Source organism: Strigops habroptila, chromosome Z, assembly GCF_004027225.2.
Source record: "Strigops habroptila isolate Jane chromosome Z, bStrHab1.2.pri, whole genome shotgun sequence".
Lineage (NCBI taxonomy): Eukaryota > Metazoa > Chordata > Aves > Psittaciformes > Psittacidae > Strigops > Strigops habroptila.
In genome coordinates, this window is record NC_044302.2 from 100,216,608 (window position 1) to 100,240,363 (window position 23,756).

The 23,756-nt window shown below is 48.6% G+C and overlaps 1 protein-coding gene across 1 annotated transcript; it reads right to left on the minus strand.

The window, feature by feature from the left end:
- Positions 1 to 4,730: 4,730 nt before the first annotated feature.
- MEX3C (mex-3 RNA binding family member C) lies at positions 4,731 to 22,681 on the minus strand. Its single transcript, XM_030470052.1, has 2 exons — positions 21,857 to 22,681; positions 4,731 to 7,888 (listed from the first exon to the last, which is right to left on the minus strand). Exons 1-2 carry the CDS (start codon positions 22,527 to 22,529, stop codon positions 6,663 to 6,665), a joined length of 1,899 nt encoding a protein of 632 aa, XP_030325912.1. The 5' UTR covers positions 22,530 to 22,681; the 3' UTR covers positions 4,731 to 6,662.
- Positions 22,682 to 23,756: the final 1,075 nt, after the last annotated feature.

Sequence of the window (23,756 nt, forward strand, 5' to 3'; positions counted from 1 at the left end):
AGAGCTTTAGCCCTGTCTGTGTCCAGCTGTCAGAGCTGATAGCCGCAGGCTGGAGCTGGGTCAGGGCTGCGGTTTCGGAGGGTCCTTTCCTCAGCATCCTCTGTGTGGGATGCTTGGGTGCAACCAGCATTGAACGCAAGGCCAAGTGCAGTGTCCAGTGATGGGCCTCCTGGGTGACCAAAGGCACGCAGGTCCCTGTCTCATTTAACCTGGTAGAGCACAACAGGTCTGTGGCTGTTGATTTTAGTGGAAATTATTTGTTTTAAGCCACCAGCCAAGCTCTGTGTGTTGTTGGAGCAAAACCCAGGGCTCGGCAATTGCGCGTGTTGGTGTGTGATTGCTGTCCTGTGTTAGGAGGTGTGCGGGAGCTTGACTCCATCCTAATGCAATCCCCAGCACAAACACAGGCTGGGGGAGACTGGATGGAGCAGCCTGAGGAGAAGGATTTGGGGTGTTGGGTGAGGAGAAGTTCCCCATGACCCAGCTTCAGTGAGTGCTTGAGCGCAGAACCCCCCCGTGTGCTGGGCTGCACCCCCAGAGCGTGAGCAGCAGGTCAGGGAGGGGATCCTGCCCCTCTGCTGCGCTCTGGGGAGACCCCCCCTGCAGTCCTGATCCAGCTCTGGGGCAACAGCACAAGAGGGACGTGGAGCTGCTGGAGCGAGGCCAGAGGAGGCCCCGGAGCTGCTGCGAGGGCTGGAGCAGCTCTGCTCTGGAGCCAGGCTGAGAGAGCTGGGCTGGGGCAGCCTGGAGAAGAGAAGGCTCCTGAAGGGGACACCTTAGAGCAGCTCCAGTGCCTAAAGGGGCTCCAGGAAACCTGGAGAGGGGCTTTGGACAAGGGCCTGGAGGGACAGGCCAAGGGGAATGGCTTTAACCTGCCAGAGGGGAGATTGAGATGAGCTCTGAGGCAGAAGCTCTTCCCTGTGAGGGTGCTGAGGCGCTGGCACAGACTTTTCCCAGAGAAGCTGTGGCTGCCCCATCCCTGGCAGTGTTCAAGGCCAGGTTGGACACAGGGGCTTGGAGCAACCTGCTCTAGTGGAAGGTGTCCCTGCCTGCGGCAGGGGGTTGGAGCTGGATGAGCTTTAAGGCACCTCAACACAAACCAGTCTGGGATTCCATGATTCTATGAGTTAAGGGACGTGGCGCTGGTGCCTTCTGTGGCTGCCGGGGCTCCCCTGGCCTGGTAGGGCTGGTGACAGGCGCCACTGAAGCCATCCTGAGCCGGTCAGCGCTGTTCTGCGGCGATGTCCGGCAGCACCATCCTGCTTCACGTTTGCGCCTTGTGTCCGGGTCAAGGGGGATCCCTGCGCTGCCCGAGGGGTTGGGGACATCCCCGTCCCCTGCCAGACCCGCTGCCGCAGCGTCGGCATTCCCATGGGGCACAGGGGGGACCAAGGCCCGGCCGGTGCCGCCCCATGGCCGCGGCCGTGCGCGGTGCCGCTAGGTGTCCGTAGTGCTCCGTGTGCCGCCGCGGGAGCCGCGGCTGCGCGGGGGGAAGGCGGCTGGAGCCCCCCAGGGCCCGGCCGGGGGCGCTGGAGCGGGGACCTGGTGGCTTCAGGAGCATCCCTGAGGGTCGCGTCCCCTCCGGTCACTGTGTCACAGCCATGGGATGTAGCGGAAGGGGGGACACCCCGGGGCAGCGCCGGGCACGTTGGGTGCTTCGGTTGGTTGGAGGAGCCAGGGTGAAGCTGCGCTTAGGACCACAGAAGAGCAGAGCTCCAGCGCTCGCGGCATCTCCATGGCCTCGCTCCAGTGCAGTGCTGCTGAATGACGTCCTGGTGTCAAGTTGTGCGGGTCTCCTGTTGCGTTTCATATAACCATAGAATTGTTTAGGTTGGAAAAGAGCTTTAAGCTCATCAAGTCCAACCACTCCCCAGCACTGCCAAGGCCACCACTAACCCATGGCACTGAGGGCCTCGTCTTCACGGTGTGTGAACACTTGCAGGGACGGTGACTCCAGCCCTGCCCTGAGCAGCCTGTTCCAATGCCTGAGCACCCTCTGGGGAAGGAATGTTTTGTAATATCCAACCGATACCTCTCCTCCCATCACTGTTTCCTCCCAGTCTGATGGAGGTTTGCACCCTGTGCTTCATACGGAGTGCTCTAACGATTCCTTTGGAAGCCATCGTGTCCCCTCTTTGCCATGAGCTGCCTTCTCCGCTCTGCCTTTCCCTCCTCTGACCCTAGCTTTGCCGTTGGAAGGAGCCTGCTGCGCTCTCGGGGTGTTGTGCTGGCTCATGGTGCAGTGTGTTCAGCCACTTCAGCAGTGTTGGTACAGATCTGTTCTTGCTCCCTGTTGAAGCACCCTTCCTTCCCCACTTTTACCAACGGGCACCTGCAGGAGGGAGCAGCTCCCTCCAGGATGGGGAGTTCTTTTCCGGAACCTATTTATGGTTGTTTTTTGGGGGGATGATAACAGCCGCTCCTTCTGGCAGCACACACAGATGCGCCGACGCATATTTCTGCTTGGCCAAAGATTTTAGATACCTGAGGGCTGCTCTGTGTGGAGGATGTGTCTCCTTTCCTTCAGCATCGGCTGTAAACACATTCCTGGAGTACACGGGAGTGATGGAGCTTGTGGTCCTCAAAGCCACCTCCCTGGTGCTCATGGCCTGAAATCTGTTAATTCTCTTCAAGGGGACAGAGAGGAGAATACTCCCTTTTAATAATAAGTAAGTATTTTAATAATGTCTTGGGAAGAGATCAAAGGCTGTTTAAATTCATTTCCCTTGGAGCAGTTTTAGTGTTGTAGCAAGAGGCCTCAGACATAAAACCTCTGGCAGTGAGGAGCTAAACCCTCATCATTTCCAGATGTTCATCAACATCTTCAACCCCAACCCCTCCAACATGTTTCATTTACAGCTCCAGTTGCACTGGCGGTTACCCCGGCCTTGCACGAGACGGGCACGGGCTCAGAACACGCCGCTTCCCATCAATTTGCTGTCATGAATTTGTTTTTCCACGCTCGGGAGCGCTTGTGATGGGTGACTCAACCCGCCCGGAATCTCGTCCATGGCAGGGGAAGCACCCGCCACCCGGCATCGGCACGGGCCACTGCCCCGCTGCCAGCAGGCGGGTCAGGGCAGCCAAGCGAGGCCAATGCTATTATTTCTAGGGGAAGTTCAAAGGAAGCAGTAAATTCACACTTTTCCTTTCATCCCCGGCAGCACCGCGCTGCTCTCCCGGCTGGGCTGCAGCAGGAGGGCTCCGGAGAGGCTGGTTTGGCACCGGCCCGGGTTGGCATCAGCCAAAAGCCCCGCAGGACCATTGCAGGACCACCAAGGTGTCTCTCATCCCAGCTCTGCTGCAGCAGCATCTGCCTGCTCCAATAGCCCAATCCCTGCATTGGGAAGCCTGGGAGCAAGGGCGGGAATAGGGATGTGGAACCTCTCCCGCTCCCGGGGATGTTTCCTGCTCGGTGCTGTGGTTATTGCACAGTAACTGTGGTGTGACCCTCGGGGTGGAAGCGGTGCAGGTTGTCCCCAAGCTCAGCACCTCCTGCTGGGTCCTGGAAACCAGCCATGGTTCGAGTGTTCCTGCTCTGCTGCCCACAGGGCTCAAACCTGCTGCTGGGGCAGCAGGTACAGTGCAGGAGCTGGCAGCAAGATGCTTTGTGTTAAAATCAGTAAATAAATAACCCCCTTTTGTGCTTCCTGCTGTTCTTTCACTTGTGTGAGCACCTGGGCTGCTGCACCGGGGCAGGGAGCTGTGCCCAGAGATCTCCTCCCTCCTTGGAACCAGAACTCCCTTCCCCATGTCCTGTGAGGGTGCTTACACTTGACTGTAGCTCTGACAGGTAAAAGGGCAATGCTTCCCTTGGGATGAGGATCAAGACTCAGGAGACAAGCTGGCTTTTGGGTTGGAATGGGGAGTTCGGGGGGAAACTCACCTATGGGTGAGCGAGCTCCTGCGTCAGGGCCATGTCCCAGGAAGGAGCTCCCAGCCCATGGGCACCTCCTGATCCCTGCCCTGCAGGTACAAGCTGGAGAGGGGCAGCTCTGCTCTGGAGCCAGGCTGAGAGAGCTGGGCTGGGGCAGCCTGGAGAAGTGAAGGCTCCTGAAGGGGAGACCTTAGAGCAGCTCCAGTGCCTAAAGGGGCTCCAGGAAACCTGGAGAGGGGCTTTGGACAAGGGCCTGTAGGGACAGGACAAGGGGAATGGCTTTAACCTGCCAGAGGGGAGGCTGAGATGAGCTCTGAGGCAGAAGCTCTTCCCTGTGAGGGTGCTGAGGTGCTGGCACAGACTTTTCCCAGAGAAGCTGTGGCTGCCCCATCCCTGGCAGTGTTCAAGGCCAGGTTGGACACAGGGGCTTGGAGCAACCTGCTCCAGTGGAAGGTGTCCCTGCCCGTGGCAGGGGGTTGGAACTGGATGAGCTTTAAGCTCCTTCCCAACACAAACCAGTCTGGGATTCTGTGGTTTCTGCTGCTGGTTGATGCTCACAAACACGAGCACGGGGAGTTTACCTTGCACTGATAGAACTCCAAATGCAGGTTCCTCAGCCTGGCACCAGCTGTGGCTGCACCCTCTGGAAGACACCAGTTGCTTTGTAAAGGCAGAAATTAACAGAAAACAAGACTGTTGGCACATGAAGTCACGCAGCCACAGCAAGGCCAGGCCTGTGGTGTATTAAGCACTGGGAAACCCCATGGTGTTTGGGTGAGGGACATCACCCAGCCCCAGCCCCAACCTCCATGGACTGCTCCAGGCGACAACAATAGACAGCAACACATTCAAGTTAATGGAAACGAGTCTTTATTAAGTAACTTTTAATATCAGAAAAATAAACCTCTTATAATTCTCTTTACAGCAAATATATAATATCAGTGCTTTGGCCATCATAAGTTAAAGGCCCTTTATCATAAAATATATGGTTTTTAAACTTTACTCAAATTGAATAACCCCTATGACCTCCCTACATATACATAACAAAAAGTGTAGTAAAATTAGCAAATACTAAACTATATTGATAGTTTATCATTCTTAAGTTTGTGGTTTATGGAAATGGTACACCCAGCTAACGTCTGTTGACTCCTTGGCTTATTAGTTGCGGTGTACGATGCAGTATAATACAAAATACATGCCCTGTGAATGTTTGTTTGCATCTACAAGACTGCAGCTACAGATTAGGATTCAATACTGACATGTAACTATCCTAAAAGCAATCATAGCATCGAAGTTATGCAGTACATAATATGCCGTCAAGGCAACTCTTATACCGAAAATCATGAAATAAAAACCGTTATTTGTAAACTCTTTATACGAAATGTAACTCTTCAAGTGGAAATAAAAAATAAATTTTTCTGTATATTTACTAGTTCAGTACACGTATAATTTCATTTTCTTAAGCTGAGAAAAAAGCTTTGTCTTGGGAAAATAATGCTTCAAAAAAAAAAAGAAGTTAGAAAAAAATCCACCAGAACTCCACTTTGTGTCTTTTTTGTGTTTTTGGTTTTGTTGGTTTTTTTTAATTGTTTTTATTGTTTTGAATATGCCAGCACAGATTTGGGAACCTACTGAGGATGAAGCAGCTACGAACATCCACAGGTTGAAATGTAAGAAGCCCATCAAAAACATGGTGTATTTTCTTTTTTTTTAGGTTTTGTTTTTTTTTTTTTAGGTTTTTTTGTTTTTTTACATGATTGGAAAGACAGTTTTGAAATGAAGTAAACTGATTGCAGGGCCACTGTCACAGCTGCTGTCATGAGCAATACACGGGCACGTGCGCAACTCCCCCTTTCTCCTTTACCTTACTAAAAATAAAATATATTATTTATATATGTGCAAGACAAGTATGGATTGAACACAAAAAATGCTTCACATTTTCAACTATACACTCGTTACAAATGTAATTTAAGGACAGCTTGATCGGACTAATGAACGGAATGTCAGCATCCCCACTGTAAGTTGAACTATGGGCATCCCTCACTGGAACGGGATGAAGCCAGCCAGACTTTTCTACATTGCATTAAGAAAAGCAGTCTGTAGGAATTCATAAATCCAGACGTTCCTGATCCTCTGAACATACCGCCCTTAACACGGCAGGCAAAACGGAGGTGCGTCGGGGAGCTTCTCTCCCCTCCCTCGCTGTAATTCATTATCTGAACCTGCCACTAACATCACCCAAATCAAACCACGCTTTAATTGCAATGCTGAAGAATCAGGCCTAAGTTATGCACGAAGCAAAAAAATAAAGTGTATGTATTTCCCCAAACCTGTTTTTCACCACTGGCAGTGTAAAGAAGGCAGCATTGGAAGTGTTGATATATTGATAATGCCACAAACCCTCCACGGCAGACGAGCACTTCTGAATTCAGGCGATGAGGTTCACTGCTGCCAGCACGCACAAGTCAAATGTTTAACAGTGACCCTTTAGAAAGCTCATAAAACACGTTTCTTTTCAGTCGTGTAACTGACGAACACCTCCCCTTGCTGCGCCGTATCACCACACCAGCTCACCCTATCTGCCATCTGCTTACAGTGAACCGGACAGAGACCACCTACGTTTAGTGTTACCGTAGCAGCCTTTTGAGAAAGCAGAAATTCATTAACAACTTCAGCCTAATCCCAAGAAAGCCCAATAGTCAGAATTCATTAAGAAGTTTACTAGAGGGTACCATTACACCCATGCCTTTAACAGTCCATATATAATAATAATACCTATATATGTTTAAGAGTGAATTTGGATTGCCTGAGTAACAGCTGTCTGGCAAACAGGACACGATGGCATCTCCTTTTCACAGATTCTGTTGGCACACTCCATGCAGAAGAGATTGTGGCCGCAGGGGACCAGGGCCGCAATGACTTCGCTCTCGAAGCAGATCACGCAGTCGTGCTTCTGTCTCGACTCGGGGGGCGAGCTGGACGTGGAGCCACCATTGGAAGAGGAATAGCTGTTGGTACCATTGGAGAAAGCAGGGATGTATACGGGAAGGCCAGCTTGGTGGATGACGGTAGGTGGGTCGCTCGTCACTCTCCTCACCAGCGAGTGATCAAGACTTTCTGGAAACGTGGGTGACAAGTGAGGAGTAGATGGCTGGCTGGCTTGGCACTGAGGCTTGGCGTTGCTTGCAGCATCGTTACCAAAGCCAGAGAGAGGGTTTACCGGTTCAAAAGGAGTCCAGATGGTTTGGCAAGGCGTTGGTAAGGAGTCATACGCGGCAGAGTCGACCGCAAGATCTTCTGTGCCAACCGAAGGCAGCGCTTCTCCAAACCAGAAGTTACCTGTGCTGAAGGGACTTGTTGGGCTGAAGTCAGCCAATCTATTGCTTCCAAAATAGGAATCTGTGGAGCCGCTTCCCAAGGAGCTGGAGCTGTCATTTCTGTAATTAGAAATCATTCTGGTGTGGCTATGAGGGACGGGGTTAGAAGGGATCCACGCTGAGCCGAGGGTGCCTCCTTCGAAGCTCACGTCTGTACCGTTGTAGTGGAAGTCGTTCTCCTCGCTCAGCTCGATGTAGTTCCCGGTGCGCATCGCTATGTGCATCTCGATCTCCTCGCGCGCCCGGTCGACGTTTTCGGGCATCCCCGTGACTTCGAAGACAGGCTCCTTGTCTCTGCTGGGAGTGACTATGTAGGTATGGGTCTGCTGCTGAATTCTTTTGATTGTAGCTCCTTTCGGACCAACCACCAGCCCAACTACGCGGTAAGGCACCCTGACTTGGACCGTGGTCTGACCCGGCAGGCTGGGGGTACATGGCAAACCTGCCAGGACAGGACCGTTCTTGTTGCGTGATGCTCTGATCATGGAGAAGTGTTCGGCGGCTGAGAGAATTTCCCTTTTGGCCATGGCTACGTCCTCTTTTCGCCCGGTGACGACGAAGATGGGTTCTTCTCCACGAACAGGGGTCTTAATGTAAGTATTTGTCTTGGCCCTTAGTGCTTTTATTTTGCAACCTGTTTAAAGGGAACACATGCAAGTTTAGCAAGACACTTCAGTTTAGAAAGCCACAAGAAAGTTGTCTATTTTAAGCTGCTTGAGAGTTCCAAGAAACCATAGGCTGAAACCAAAAAGCAGCTGTTTTTATCTCTGCAATCCACAGCAGAGAAAGCAGTAACAACTTCCACCTATTATTTCCAAGCAGAACTCTGATACTTACAGCCACAGACTATTTTAGCAATGTTTCTTGGGCTGATTTGGCCCATCACCTCCTCAACAGCTATTAGATGGTGAATAAACATGGATGGCTTTTTCCTCTCTAACAGCCACATTCATGATTACCCCATAAATATTGGTGGGTTTCTCCACTGATTGGGTATCCTTCAGTTATTTCTGACATCCTGCAAAAGGAGAAAAGGCTCTCACACAGATGCACATAAGCCTGATGATACGCCAGCCTTTCACTGACAAGCGTGACCTAAAAGCAAATTAAACCTTTACAAGGGAGAGAAGGGTCTACGTTACAACCTGTGCAGGATATAGATAAAATTGATTTGCTGAGAACTCTTCATTTGCTTCCTGTTATCAATAAGTGTTATTTAAACATTACTCTTCCCTGTGGGGTGAAGGAGCCACTCCCTGAACAGCCAAGTAGGAGCTCAAGCAGTTTGCATGCAAATAAGGCTTACTGTGCAATATTATGTGCCTACATGGAATTTCTCTCGTTAACTGGGTAAATGCAATCCGAAAGAGAAACAAAAAGTTAATGGAACATTTGTCTTTGATTTCTGGGGGCTGAATTATAAAGTTTACTAGAACACAGCGGCAGCAGGCTCTTTCTCAAGATGCTTAAGGCGTTTTGGCATGGTGCCTACAGAAGCACCTCTTACCCATCACAGGACCAGAAAAACCTGCAGTGCGAAATCAAGAGACACAAGCAGGCCCACGACATGCAAGACAGTCTGTGGCATTCAGTCTTAACTGCATTTAGCCTGTATTAAAACAAATTCAAAAGCATGTCATGCTCGATGTCATTTTATAGCAAACCTCATCTTGAAACAACTATAAGCAACATTTGCAGATCAAGTGTTTTAAGCATCATTTCACTTGCAGAGTGGAACTTGTTCCCATTTTACTCATTTACTTTAAGTATCTCATAACTGTCTGGGTACATGAAACACTCTCTCGAAACAGTGTTTTGTCTGTCTCTTGCACCCAAGGTACCACTAGTGGTAACAATTTTACAGTTAAAAAGCCACTCACAGATGCACTTTATTCAGGACTATCTACTAACAAAAAACCAGCAAATATGCAGATGCTGGTTGGAATAGAAGGAAGGAAGACCTGCTTCTCACAGGGCCCCTGCACACAGCAAGGACAAAGGCTGAACACAACAGCCCTTTGTTTCCAGGACACAGCTGGAGAGGAAGTTCATTATCTTCAACAGCTTGTAGGGAGGCCCTACCTCCACCAGAAAGCACAGGGAGGAGCAGGGGAGTGCTCCTGCAAGGGAAGGAGCGAGGCACAAGCAGATCTGCACAAAGGAGGGATGCAGACCCAAGAGCCGAACAAGTAGTTCAGCAAGAGGCACAAGTACCTGCAGGAGAAAACAAATCCATAAACCTCGACCTCCCACTGCAGCCCACTGGAAAGGCACCAGCACTCCAATAGAAAAAAGAAAGGAAAACTCAGGCACGAGATGCCTTATGGAAGCAGCAAAACACACATCCTTTGAAGCCATGCCATTTCCCTGCTCATAACAGACAACAGCACCTCGCCCTGGCACTTTGCCTTTACTCCCTCCATCTCTTTGTTTGCATTTCTGCCTGTATGTAAATCTGCTCTCCCACTGTTTCCCATCCCTTCACAGCTACTCAGAAAACGTGGTGGGTTTAAACCTTAAACCCACAACGGTCCCTAAAATGCTGCTGCTGAAGTTTTCACACCAATCAAGCCCTCTTTACTGGAACACCTAAAAACAAAGTCAGCCTCCTGATGTGCATCAATTATTCTCTGATTTACACAGATAACTTGGATTTACTCCATTCCACCCAAGTATATACCCTTACCTCCTAAAAGATTAGAGGCAGCATTTAAAGAATGCTTAGCACAAGGCATACACATATATAGCCACATTCATATTTATTATATACCACACTTCAGAGCCTACATACTTCTAGATTACAAAGTGCCTTACCAATTCTTACAGTTTACGTTTTAGACAAGATTTTCCTGATGTTTTAGAAACTCGAATCAAGTCAGAAGTCTGCGTCACCAGCTCCATTCCCCACTTCAGCTGCAAACTCCCAGAGATTGCTTTCCCAGACCTGCATTTCCAAACCACTCCTGTGTGAAGAAAAACCTTCCTGCCTTTCTTCCTCAGGCTGCAGAAGGGCACAGACCAAGATGGGCACCCTTTTCTTTTAAGGTGTGAGCCATGTACCTAGAAAGCAGAGGCCAAATGCTGCCTCAGCTTCCTGCAGTGACAGAACAAGACTTTTACACAGTGGAAAGCTGGCTCCAATGGAACACTGACCATTAAGGCCAACTCTCAAACTCTATGTGAAAGTTAGAAGGAACTGAAGAAAGTCACCACATACACAACGCAACATTTCTGAATGAGTCAGTCAATACCTGCCGGGTTTGGTCAGCAAGGAGTGCTGGAAAACCCCACAAGAGACAGTCGTGTCAGAGCACAAGGTCAGTTGCCCATCAGAGCACTCCAGCAGGATGACCTTTCTGTTTGCCTTTACTCAGCTGCTCTGGTTGCCCATCCTCCCCCATTACTCACTACTGAGATGACGATATGAAGCACGGATGATCCCATCCCCAGTCTGACAGCTCCCAGCATCCAGAGGCGCTGAGGCCACAACGACATGAGGTTGTTTCAGCTATGAACTCACGCGGCTGAAGGATGAACCAAGAAGTTTTCCCAGTGTCCTGAGCTTAGCCAAAAAAAAAAAAAAACAACAAAGGAAGACAAAGGGAAAAAAAAAGAATACACGGCCTCACACTTCTGCAATGTATCATCAGGTTATTGTAGCCAAGATGTTGAAGTACAGAGATAAAAAAAGCCTGAAGAGAGGACTGGAAATTCAATTTAATCAAACCTTTCAAAGCAATTTTAGCTTTGGTATGTTAATGGAAGTCTATTCAATACAAGTTACCGTATTTGATTCAGCAGTGTAAGCATTCCTAGGCAGCACATTCATCCGTAAGTACACACTGACATAGTTAAAGCAAAATCCTTTAGTTTTGCTTGCATTTAGGCAAAGATTCAGTACTGGCCTGCCCAGGCACCTGAGGAGGAGCTGAGCTGTACTGAGCCCTGCAGGCAGTGTTCATCCTGTGCCGGCTGATTTGTACCATTCTTCTCAAGCCTCCTCCCCATTTTTCCTCTAAGAGGATTATTTGACCAAACATTTTAAACACACTAGCACATCGTACTCCCCGAGAGACTTAAAGGTAGCTCTGAATGAATTGTTTACCTCATACTCTACCCATTTTAAATGATGAAATACTTCCTTATTAAAGAAAATGCGATAGGAAGACAGATTATTTCCTCCCTCCCCGCTTAAAGTGAGAGTTAAGCGCAGCAGCCACAGCACACGCAGTCCTCACCCACCACACAGCGACGGCCAGCTCAGCCTTCGCTCCAACATCCACCTTTCATCACCACAAACAGGATGAGGTACGTCAAACCCAGTCTCAGGCCACTTACTCCACGAGAGAAACTCCCCAAGGGAGCCGGCGGAGCCCGGTGACCGCAGCAGGAGTGCTGTGCATGCCTGCCTCACACCATGCCAGCACCCCGAGCCAAGAACCACGCGAAATGCAGCCCATGGACTCCTCCTCTGCCACCCACAGCAGCAGCCCAGGAGAAATGGAACCTCCTCCCCCCACAGCCCTTCCTTTCTTCTGCTAAATTCACCTCAGGGCCACGCACTGGGAATGGGACAAGGACTGGTTTAGAGATGAGGATCCCTTCGTTGTGTGGTCTCTTCCAAACGACTACACTAGGTGAAGGGAGTCCTTCATGCTTCTCAGTACCAACACTAGCAAAATGCAGCCTCTCAAAGCAGGGGCACCCACCTCATACTCACATTCCTCCTGCAGCTCCTGCCAAGTGCTGTGAAACTGGGGTTCAGGCATGCAGGGGAACCCAAATGCTCTTAACCTTCATGCCTGTTTAACCTTGCCTCCCCAGTCACAGAGGGCTTTGGAAATAAAACCCGGGGGGGACAAAAAAGTTTATCTAAATAGATGCCTGGAGGTCATGGTGGGTAAAAATTAAGTGAGCAGCCCGTGTGAACCACAATCAAATACCAGTTTGTTCTCCTTGCTTGCTCCTGATGAGTCCTTAGTTAAAGGAATCAAAACTGAGAACCTCATGCAAGAAACCCAGATCCTGTGGGAAGACAGCAGTACTGCCTGGGCTGTAAAAGCAGCAAGAAAGGTGAACTGCATTAGCACCAACTCACCTCTCACACAGAAGGCAGGGCTGATGAGCAGTTCCAACCAACCTGGCACAGCCCAGAGCAATCGTGGGCAAAGCAGAGATGTCACAGATTGGCCTCTGCAGCTTGTCAGCACTAAATAGAAAGCTGTAGTTCACAGGAATATATTTTTCAGTAGCTTTGCTGTTATCTGATGAAAGACAATAGAGTATTACAGCCCCCACTCTGAACACAGTCTTTAGCACAATGACCACTGATTTTGTAATATGCTGACACCATGTAAGTAGGCAGCAATAGAATAATTAGTGACATCAACCTGGAACCACGAGCTGCTAGTGGAGCTGTGGCTAATTCCTTGCCTAGAAAGCAAGGGCAGGGTCCGGGAAGTCCCTGCAGACCTGTAGGGAATGGCACAGGATCACTGGTTACGACAAGGAAAGAGGGGACAGCACAGGGATTTGTTTTCTGTGAACCTGCAGCTGTTGTGTATGGACACAGTCTGTTAAGCTGGCACAGCCTGTTTCCTTGCTAGGTTGCCACAAGCTTTTAACTGGGAAGTGGAACTCCTGCAGTGAAGGTAACGAAGGATTTGCAGAGACTGCAACACTGGATGTGCCATAAAGCCGATGGCTGCCGGGTCTGCAGAGCTTAACACTGCCCACCTGATTAAAAACAAAGAAAAATTAATCTACTTCATTGAGAATGACTGCTCTACATAGTTTTCAGAAGTGTTGCTCATTCCCACTGGTGATATAAGCTACATTCTTTTGCTTAAAGATGATTGTTTCCTCTCAGTTGTGACACGGCTAAAAATACCTATCCAGTTTGTGACTGCACAGTAGAAAACTGATATATGCCCCATTTATTAAGCAGAGATAAAGCTGCATCGGGACAGAAAAATTAAACCCTATTCTAAATTGTTTAATGGTTAAACCACCTTAGGCAGGCTGGCGGCACAATTAAGACCAGAGTATTCTTGACACTTCACTGGGTTATTAAATGTATATGAAATACTTCCTCTTGCCTGGTCAGTTGATAAGACTGACTCTGGCTACTATCACCCTTCACCTAAGATCAATTAATTCATCTCACACCTCGTTTTAATTTATAGACAGTAAAGTTTCAACTCCTGATTTTATTTTTTCGACTGGCTGTTGAATATAGTTAGTAAATTCAAGGAAGATGAAGTAATTTCCCTGCACTTACAAAAGATGTTGATCCACACAAACCCCTAGATCTATGTACTCAGGCAGCTATTTATCACCTCTGTGGCATTCTGATTTTAGGAATGAAGGCTGTAAATTTTAAATGTTATTTTTAAACAATTTTAAGAGGCAGCCTGAACTTGGATAATAATTATCACATAGAACTTTTTGAAAGCAAGTTTTCAATTCATTTTATGCAGCTTTCTCAATAGTTCAAGGTAAGCTGAGAGACACCTCATCACAGTGCACAGCATCCGTCCTGAAGACAGCACTAGATCAACCACCAACAGCTTTAACAGCTCCCCATTAGTATTCTACAGTAAAGACAACAGTCTATCACTATTTGGGTTAATTAGCTGGTAAGATTAAAGCTCCAGTGTGACCACTCGATGTGATACTAACAAACATGAATAAACCGAGAGACAAGCACAGCTGGAACTTGCTCAAGCTCACAGGGCAGGTCTGGAAACAGAAGATGACAGTCCCTGAAGGAGAAAGGAGCAGGGTAACTGCTTGAATGGGGCCACAGATACTGGCAGATTTTAAGGAACAGCCGTTTTGTTCACCACCTAACAATCCAAAGCAGTCTCCTCCTTGGTGCTGCCCAAGGCGCAGTTCCTTGGAGATGGCCACATGAAATGCACAAGAAGAATTGTAAGATTAAGGCCCCTAGGCAAAGCCTTTTCCCACAGGCTACTCAAGCACCGGTAGGCACCCCTGCCCTTCAACAGGTGGTATTTTTAGATGAAACTTTCGGTTTATAACAGTAGGGATGTTCCTTAATGAGGACCCACAAAGCAGAGATTCTTCTCAAAGTTAGGATCTGAAACGCGATACTGGTACCATGACAACTTGAAATTCGGGAACAAAATTATCTGCTTCAGAGCATGGCTGCATTAATGGTTTCAGACAATGACTGTACCTCAGAAGTGCTATACACTGGTAATAACCATCTTTCACTTCTAACTATAATGACACTACAATAAGCAATGCTACAAGTAGGTACATTAGCTCCCAGGGTAGAAGAGAAAGGAAAACTCAACTGACAGCCACTTTGATAAAGTTATTCCAAGAAAAGGAAAGATGACATACAGGTCTCTTAAGAAAAATAAGAATTTGAGCATTTTATACTTCTACCAAAGACATTTTCCGTGCATCCTGACCCCATCATTAACTCACCACTGCAATCAAAGGCTTTTAGTTACGCTGCAGTTACCAAATCCCTGTGCCTGCCTGTGGAACATTTCAATACTACTCGCACTATATATAGTGACCAAGACTGCTCCCATTATAATTCCATCATGCTCACCCATTTCTGAGCAGCAACTGACCACTTATCACTGCGTACTTTTTACATGTATGAATGCTAAGATGATACATGACTTTCCTACTTGTCATCATCCAGCTGAAACTGCAGAAGGGTTTTAAGACAAGATGCTTTCCAGACAAGCACTTCAAACTTGAGTGCACCAGGTGCTGCAGCTGTGCAGGCTCAGGCTTGTCTACGTACCAGGAGGGAGGATGACCTGGAGATCTCAAGTACTTTCATCAAGAGCCAAGTAATCACAGTCAACCACTTCGTCGTGCCAGACCTCAGAGAACAGTACTCTGTCTGGCCCCACTGCTGCCAAGAGGAGCTAACAGGATGGGAAAAGAGGGCAGCTTTAAGAGTCTCTGATGATGCTGAGAAAGCTTCCCAAGAAAAGGCTGTTTACAAGCTCTTTGAGGACATTTCCCTCTTCTGGAAAACAAAAGCCCTAGCTCAATAACCATGTACAAACTCATTATTCCTTAGGTATGTTATCAATTTATCAACTGACTTACACATCAATCCAGCACAGAATGAAGTAGTGAGCCTGCACACTGTTTGCTTTGTATGTCAGACTGGGACAATCTATCAAATAAGTAATCTCAGAGGCAGAGGAATACTCCAATCCCAGAGACAGATGGCAACTCAGTAAACAAGTTACATGCAACAAAAGAACCAGAGGGCAACTTATATTATTAATTACAGCACCAGGACTAAGGCAGCAGCTGCTGAGAAAAATTAGAAAGATACAGTGTAAAGAAGTAATAGTTATGAGAGGGAGTACATTCACCAAATAAAATAGCTACAGGACAAAACTTGTTTCCATTAAGAACACTGATCTAGTGAACGGAACAGATTGGTGTGAGCAACAGAAAGCTGACCTGCAGAAGGAGGATATTAAAAGGAACCACAATTCAACATGCCATGACGGCAAATAAAAGGAAGACTGCAAAAACCCTATGCAAATCTTCACCTACATCAAATCCGTGATTCAAAGATGCTGCTAGACCTGCGTTTTCACACACAAAATTCCACCATATTTTGTCAAATGTAAAATTAACTGCAAGGTAAAAAGTGGTGAGAGGTACTGTGGTCTTTGCTCAAAGGAGCAGCAGAGAACCTGGTGCAGGCTGCGGAACAACTGACTCACACCAGTGAAGGAAACAGAGATCTCGGGCACTGGTGAGATCTCATGAACCTAAAGGAATACCTGAAAGAGAGAGAAAAGGAAGACATTCTTAAAGGGTAATTGAACTTGGAAACAAATGCTTGATTTAGAGCTTTTTGGCCTTTTCTTTTGATTAAATAAAAATGTTCTAGAGCTCAGCAGCCTGTTGGGGTTTTTCTTGTTACAGCAAGCACCCCTGTTAAAATTTTTTTGCTTCCAATAGGGAATTAGCCCTGTGGGGTGGAGATATTGCATCAAAACCAAGTTTAAGCTTTGAGATACCCAACGCTTTGTTTAGAACAAAGTTCCTCTTCCAGAAATTCAGACCACAGTGTACTACAAGAGAGGGCTACAGGGGCTAAGGCAGGGAAACACACATCATCTGCCGACTTTACTAACAGCTTAAAAAAATGTTCATCACTGTTTTTTCATGCCACAGACAGGTTAATCTAGTGTAGTTCAGAAACACATTAGCCAGGATTTCTTTCGTATGTCTAAGTTATAAACTTAAAAAGCCATGTTATTTTAGAACATAGGAATTATAACGGAAAAAAAAAGGACCAGAGGATTAAAATTTAGCATTTTTACTTCGCAAGATTTCTATTAATTTCAGCTTCATCCAAAAAAGAAAATCTTACTTATGCAGGTATTCACTTCTGGCATTCACACGTTAAAATCTACAGAATTTCTGGCAGAAATTTTTCTCTACAGAAAGAGAAAAATCACCTGCGTGCGCACTGAGTTTGGTGTGCTTCCCACCCAGAAAGCCAGACAACAGCAGCATTTGTAACTGAGGATTTATGGTCCCAGCTGGAGAACCTGCACCCTTCTGACACACCCTGCAACTGGTGTTGGGTCTTTGCATAAAGCAAATCACAAACAGCGGAACCAAAATGTTTGTTAAACAGCACCAGAGCAATAAATCACTGAAACTTCAGTAGGGAACTCAGGCTGTTCAGAGCCAGGCCACTGTATGCTCACAGTGTTTAAGTTCCTAGATTTACAAGCTCTCAAAATGACAGTACTTCAACTTCTCAGAAAACAGCTTTTATATTGGATTTCAACAAATAGCTCAAGTTTTCTTTCAGTCTTTAGTGCAAGCCATTTCACATAGTATCTAACAACCTGCTTGTTACAAAGGATGCAAAAAGAAATATAAAGTGTAACTGACATTTGAGCTTTCACTTAAAATAAGTTAGCTGAACCTGTGGTCTTCGCTGTCTGTGGCAATAAGCTGACACCGAGATATAAGATGACTTCAGTCACACAAATTAAACTTATTCCTGAGAGTGGAAATCTTAAGCATCCAGGTAAAAAGAAGCCAATAGGCAATTCAGACTCGTTAGCTGTGTTTATGCTGACTGCTTACAGGCGAGCAATTAATAACCAGTCAAGGCTACCTAAATATTGTCAGTAACTCAGAACATTGTTATCACAACATAGAGACATAAATCCAGACATACAGTTCTCTATCAAAAGGTGTAATTATCCTACCATAGGACACGTAGGTACTGCACTCTGCTAACATAAGTATTTCCTCCAGGACTGTTTTAGCACCATTCCCACTCTCCCAGGAGTGGTAGGTATTGTTTTTATTCAGCTGTTCAGCTGTGCTCGTTATCAGCTACCAACTTACCAGAAGTATTTTGTTTCAAGGTACAGGACTATTTTAAGCAAAGTAATCTTTTGCTCAAGAGCACACATTCAAAAGCAAAGAGCAAAAAGGAATCCAAGATCATTAAATATGCATCAAATTGTTATTTCAGTGGCAAGGCTGTCTCATGCAAAGCAGATTTGTCATTATTGATTTAATCAGTGAAATGGGATGATATCATTCCTCCTCCTCTTACTCATCTGGGGTTTGGAGACTGCCCGGCCCGTTTCAGGTTCTGCAGCCATCATCTGAACTATACTTACTGAAAAAAGAAAAGCATCAGGCTCGAGAGTTAAGTAGCTCAACTCGAGTGACGTCTTCGGGAGAAAAACCACTACTGTCAGCTTTATAGGAGAGATAAACATTTGGAAAAATCACATTACTTGGATAGTCACAACGCTGGAATGCAATGTGCAAATATCCCAGCAATCGTTATCTAAAGACAAAACACTCAGGGATGCAGCATCTCTCTACAGCACAGACTTCTGTCCCTTCCAGCATCTTTCAGGTTTTCTGTTCATGCCTTCAGACACCACCCCTCTTTTTGCACTATTCAAAAGAGCTTTTAGTGTTTAAACATGCTTTTCTTAGGAAAGAAAGTGGGGGGGGGGGGGTAGGGGGGGGCACTAAAGACTCCAGCTAAACTTGTCAAATCCTTCTCAAGGCCCACCAGGATTACCAAAGAAAATCACCATGACCAACTTTACATACAGGGACGTACATACAAGATGTTTTCAGGTGATCCACAGCAGACTTCTGCAAGTCCTTCACATGATCTAGAGATTAAAACAAAACCTCCCAAGTTAGATCCCCAGAAGTTGGTTGTTTTGTTTTTTTTTTCTTTTAAGTCTAGATTCATGCTTATATAATTTTGGGTATACGCCCTATGCCAGGTCTTCTCAGGCAAACAAGGTCACCTCCTTGGCAATGCAGCTTTCTTGCACCACTTCTCAAGAACACTTTCTCAAACTTTAATTTATTTATTTTCTAAAAACCAAAGAAACTTTGTGCACGCAGGATTTTTAGCTGCTGACAGAAAAGGAACTCGCTTTTCTGATCAGCATGATGACTGGACAACATAACGAAGGTTGGATTCAACAGCAAGCGCAAATTCATACAGGAAGCCTGTACAATGCCATGAATGGAATCTAGTTTTCCTGGCTCCAAATCACATGCCTTTACAAGAATAAAAGGATACAAACGTCTTTTCCTTCGTTGTTCACCTTTGAGATTCTTCAGCTTCATCTGAAGAACTATATTACACTATCCCAACCAGTGTCTGTCAGCTTCATTTTTGGGGGGGCAAGGGGAATAAGAAAAGGTTGAGAACATTTAAGATTTAAAAAAAACCACAAACCCAAAACAAATCACCATCCCTCCAGGTTTAAGAACTACTACAGGACTTTTTATTTTAAAGAAGGAACACCTACTATTCATTACAAGAAAATCTTACTTAAGCCTTTTCTGTGATATAAACGCTTCCAGCAGCATTGAAGTGCTGTTACAGTAACCCAGCAGCTTCACAAGAAAACCATCACCTACAAGGTACATTTCAGGCACTCCACACCTCCTGTAGCTGCAACATCCCACATCTGTGCACAGCTACCAGCAAAGATGTGGCAAGTGCAGCTACTCATGTGGGGACCTGCCACCCAGTGACCCAGAGCAGGGCTGCAGGAGCAGCACCTCACTGCCTGGCGCCCTGTATTTATGTCTGAAACTTGCACTTAATTGGAAAAATGCTAAATGTGAGCACCATAAGGTTTTTGCTTGCTTACAGCTCTCCTAGGAATCAGGGGCTCCTTTGGTCTGATACAGAGTGCCCGGAAATTCTCTTACCCTGTGCAAAAAATTAGATTTGGGTAAAGAATAGTGTGGAATTCCGGTTATCATTATTCTTTCAGTTAGGGTGACTTACAGTACACATGCTTTCAGGCACAGCAGCGAGGCCTCCAGTGAAACCTAGACCAACCTCAGCATTTCTGGTATTTCAGAGCTGATGTTTTTGGGGGCTGCAGACATTTCAAGTTCTTTTTATACCTCACAAAGACAGCAAAAGAGAGAATATAAAGTTAAATCTTTGTGAAAATCCATGAGAAGTAACATCCCAATCGCACTGCCCTTACATAATTGGATATTAAAAGTATCACAGTGCAGAGGAGTCTGGCATAAAACTTAAGCTGAATTCATTCAAGATAATGCAACCAGCTGTGTGCTAAAAAGAGAACATGCAGCATGTTTGTTTTCAGAGAGAGCAGAAGGATGGGTGAGGGATGCAGCTCTGACCAGACTTGCTCGGGGCAGACCAAGCTGCACTAAAGCTGACAACACATTGCTGGGTTAGAGCACAGCACCATGCCAAGCAGGTGGATGAGAGAGCAAGAGCCTCCAGCCCATGCCACGAGCTGGCACAGCTCTGGGCCACAGAAGGATCTGCAAGGACCAGTATTTCTAAGAAATCTAACAAATACTTAGTGGAACTAATACAGCTTACGTAAGTTGGTCTCTAAGCATAGGTCTCCCCAAACGAGAACTCTGAAGGACCTCCTTGCGCAAAGCTTTCATGCAAGTATATTTGGTAACAGTTTTTTTAGCTCTCCTTCCACTCCTTCTGCTCCTTCCTCTTTTGTAGCCCTGATTCTTTTTATGACAGAATCCCTCCCCACCGAGGCTAAACATTTTATTACAACCCAAACAGTGTGATATCTGATAAGAAATAAAAGCAGAAGCAGCAAATGAACTCTTCAGGAACAATGATTCCCATTTTTAAACAAACTCCATTACCTTGTTTTTAAGTGACTCAAAGTACTGAGAAGATGTACTACAGAGAACAATCCTGATCAGGTGGAGAAAAACACAGCAGCCTAATCTGTCCTTGAAGCCCAATAGTTTGTATTTCTCTTTCAGAGGACTGTAGCAATAACCATTTTCAGTTCTGTTTTCCATCTCACCCCCCCACCCTGCCTGCCATCTCCAGTGACACACGAGGAAGTCTTAAGACATTCAAACACAACTTATTGGAAAAGATGGTTTTTTTTTTTTGCTTGAAACAGAACAGACTTGTCTGCATCAGAGGAAGCTACCTGCCAATTTCTGTAGCGCAGCCTTCGGTTCTCCTTTGACACACCCAGCAAAAAACCCACCCTTGACTGCTAAAAGCCTAAAATAAACGTAGGAAGAGAAAACACAAGTGTCAGTGCTCAGCGGGCATTTCTTTAGTACCACATGGCTTAGACCGATTTTACCATTTCTTCCACACTCAAGGGAAAAAGAGAAACAAAAGCCACATTGAGGCAGAGAGACCAGACAGCGTAACAGCTCGTTATCAGAGCCGATCGGCAAACGAGACACACCACCCCCAAACCAATGAAGAGTAACACAGAAAGGTTAGAGGAAGACAGCAGGAACTTCACTGTCTGTGTTTCCACACTCCCACACTCGACGACGCTCGGTGCTTCCCCTGGTATATAAAGTGCTTTTAGAATTAGGTTCACAGCCAGAAAGCTGGCACAAAACGTCATCTTTCTAACTCCTCGGAGCACCGCTCCCAGGAGACCACATGTAAGGCCAGCAGCGATATGACCTTATCCTAACAGCTTAATAGGGACCCGCGGAGTGTAGCAACAGCGATCAACAGGAAGCCACAACCCGGGCAGAAAGGCAAAGGCTTTCACACAGGAGAGGGCTGCACGTGGTTCCTTTCTCCACCTCGCTGGCTCCGGAGGTCCCACTTTGTCTCGGCGAGCGCCATGGAGCGCTATAGGAACAGTATCAGCCCATACCCTTGCGCTGCAAAGCAAGCAAGTTAAAAGTCCTTCACCCTAAAAGCCTTTGTAAAACACAGGTACAAAGTTCCTATGGTGAAACTGAAGACCACAAGCCCAGTGTCACCGAAGACCAACGCTTGTGCTAACACCTACCTGCGCAAAGCCAGGCTACATACCGACTTTTACAGCTCAAACTCGCAACAACCGAAGGGCTGAGGTAGCCCAGGGCTCGCTCTCGCCCCTCGGCTGCTCAGGCAGGGCCGGCCCTATGCGCTCCGCGGGAAAAGCCGGCGTTTCGGAGCGGAGAAGCGGGTCCCCCCCGGGGCGGACACGAACCCAGTGCCGGGGCGAGGGGCTCCTCCGGCCGGTCCCGGGGGGTGTGTGGGGAGAGGCCCGCCCGCCCCCCGCCGCGGTGCCGCACTCACCCTGTCTCCCCACGATCTCGGCCACATGCTCCGAGCTGGGCACGGGCACACACTCGGTGGTGTTGACGCTCTTTCGGCGGAGCAGCGCCGCCTGCTCGCTGCTAGGGCCCGTCGCCCCCCCGCCGCTGCCCAGGCCGCCGCCGTAGGCGCGGGACAGCATCGCCGCCATCATGCCCTGAGGATCGTCCGCCCCGCGGAACGGTCCCGCCGCCGCCGCCGCCGGCTCCCGCACATCGAAGGAGGGCGAGAGCAGGACGGAGCCCAGCGGCGGCAGCAGCGAGAGCGGCTGGGAAGGCGAGAACACCAGCACGGCGGCCGGGTCCTGGTCCTCCTCCTCCTCCTCGTCCTCTCCCGCCAGCAGCGCCTCCTCGTCCAGCTCCAGGTCTGCCTCGTCCCCGGCCGCCGCCGCCGCTGCCTCCTCCTCCTCCTCCTCCGCCCCGCCAGGCCCCGGCTCCCGGGGGGAATCGGGCGGCGGAGCCAGGCCCGCCTGCCACCGCCGGGCTTGCCGCTGGGCCGCCCCTGCCCCTCCTTGGCCGTGGAGGCTGAGGCCGGCGAAGCGCTGCTGGAGCACCAGCAGCGGCTGCGGCGACGGCGGGTGGGGAGGAAGGAGCGGCGGCGGCGGCTCGGCGGGCTCGGCGGCGGGGGAGGCCGCGGCGGTGCTGCCGCTCGGCATGGCGGAGAGGCACTGCGGGCCGGGCCGAGGCGGGCCGGACTTAGCGGCGTGGGGCCACCATGCCACGGAGCGTGGCCTGGGCACTGGGGCCGGCTCCTCACCGCGCCTTTTGTCTCATGGCGCTGCCCCCGGCGGCGGCCGCGGGCGGCGGCGGCGGCGGCGACGGGGGGGAGGGGGGGGTGCCTGCGAGGAAGAGGCGGCCCCGCCCCGCCCCGCGCTCGCCGCCGCGCCATTGGCGGCGGAGCCGGTTTCTGGGCGGGGCCTGTGCGGGGCCGGCGGCTGTTACCGGCGCTCGGTGCCGGGGGGAGTGGAGCCGCGGAGCCGCGGAGCGGTTCGTGCGGGAGGGAGCGGAAAGCTCATCCGGCTCCAACCGCCTGCCCCGCGCAGGGACACCTTCCACTAGAGCAGGTTGCTCCAAGCCCCTGTGTCCAACCTGGCCTTGAACACTGCCAGGGATGGGGCAGCCACAGCTTCTCTGGGAAAAGTCTGTGCCAGCGCCTCAGCACCCTCACAGGGAAGAGCTTCTGCCTCAGAGCTCATCTCAATCTCCCCTCTGGCAGGTTAAAGCCTTTCCCCTTGTCCCATCCCTATATTCCGTTGTCCAAAGCCCCTCTCCCCTTGTAGCTCCTTTAGGCACTGCAGCTGCTCTGAGGTCTCCCCGGAGCAGTACCTGCTGATGGATGCCCTCCTTCCCCTACGCTTTGTCGTGTGTTTCCTCACCGAGGTAAATCGCTCTCGTGGATGAGGAACTTGTGCGATGTGGAGCTGTGCAGTTTTTCACATCTGCCCCTCACTGTTTGTGTGTTCGAGTCACAGGTGAAAATTGTCAGGCAGAACATGAAGAAACTTGTTTGAAAATGTGATTATGCCGTCATGAAGAGTCAGAGATGAGAAAGGGTGTCTTGACTCTGAAGGGAAATGATGAGCAGGGAGTGAAGACCACAAGCTCCTGTTTCAAATGCCAAGGGAGAGAGCCCAGGGAGGAGCACAAAGCAGGGGATGCCATGGTCCTCCACGAAACCAGGCTAGAAACTGGTCCTCAGCAGCAGCCTTAGAGGTGGTGTGAGTGGAGCAGTGTTATTGACAGAGTCAAGGAAATTCATGTGCGTGTGGTTGAAATAGAATCACAGAATCCCAGACCGGTTTGTGTTGGAAGGTGCCTTAAAGCTCACCCAGTTCCAACCCCCTGCCACAGGCAGGGACACCTTCCACTAGAGCAGGTTGCTC

Excerpts from the sequence above, each read along its gene's own strand:
- MEX3C (XM_030470052.1), bottom strand. The coding sequence starts at position 22,529 with ATGCCGAGCGGCAGCACCGCCGCGGCCTCCCCCGCCGCCGAGCCCGCC. Across the intron at positions 7,889-21,856 it reads CGAGATCGTGGGGAGACAGG|GTTGCAAAATAAAAGCACTA; the intron begins GTGAGTGCGGCA and ends CCCTTTAAACAG.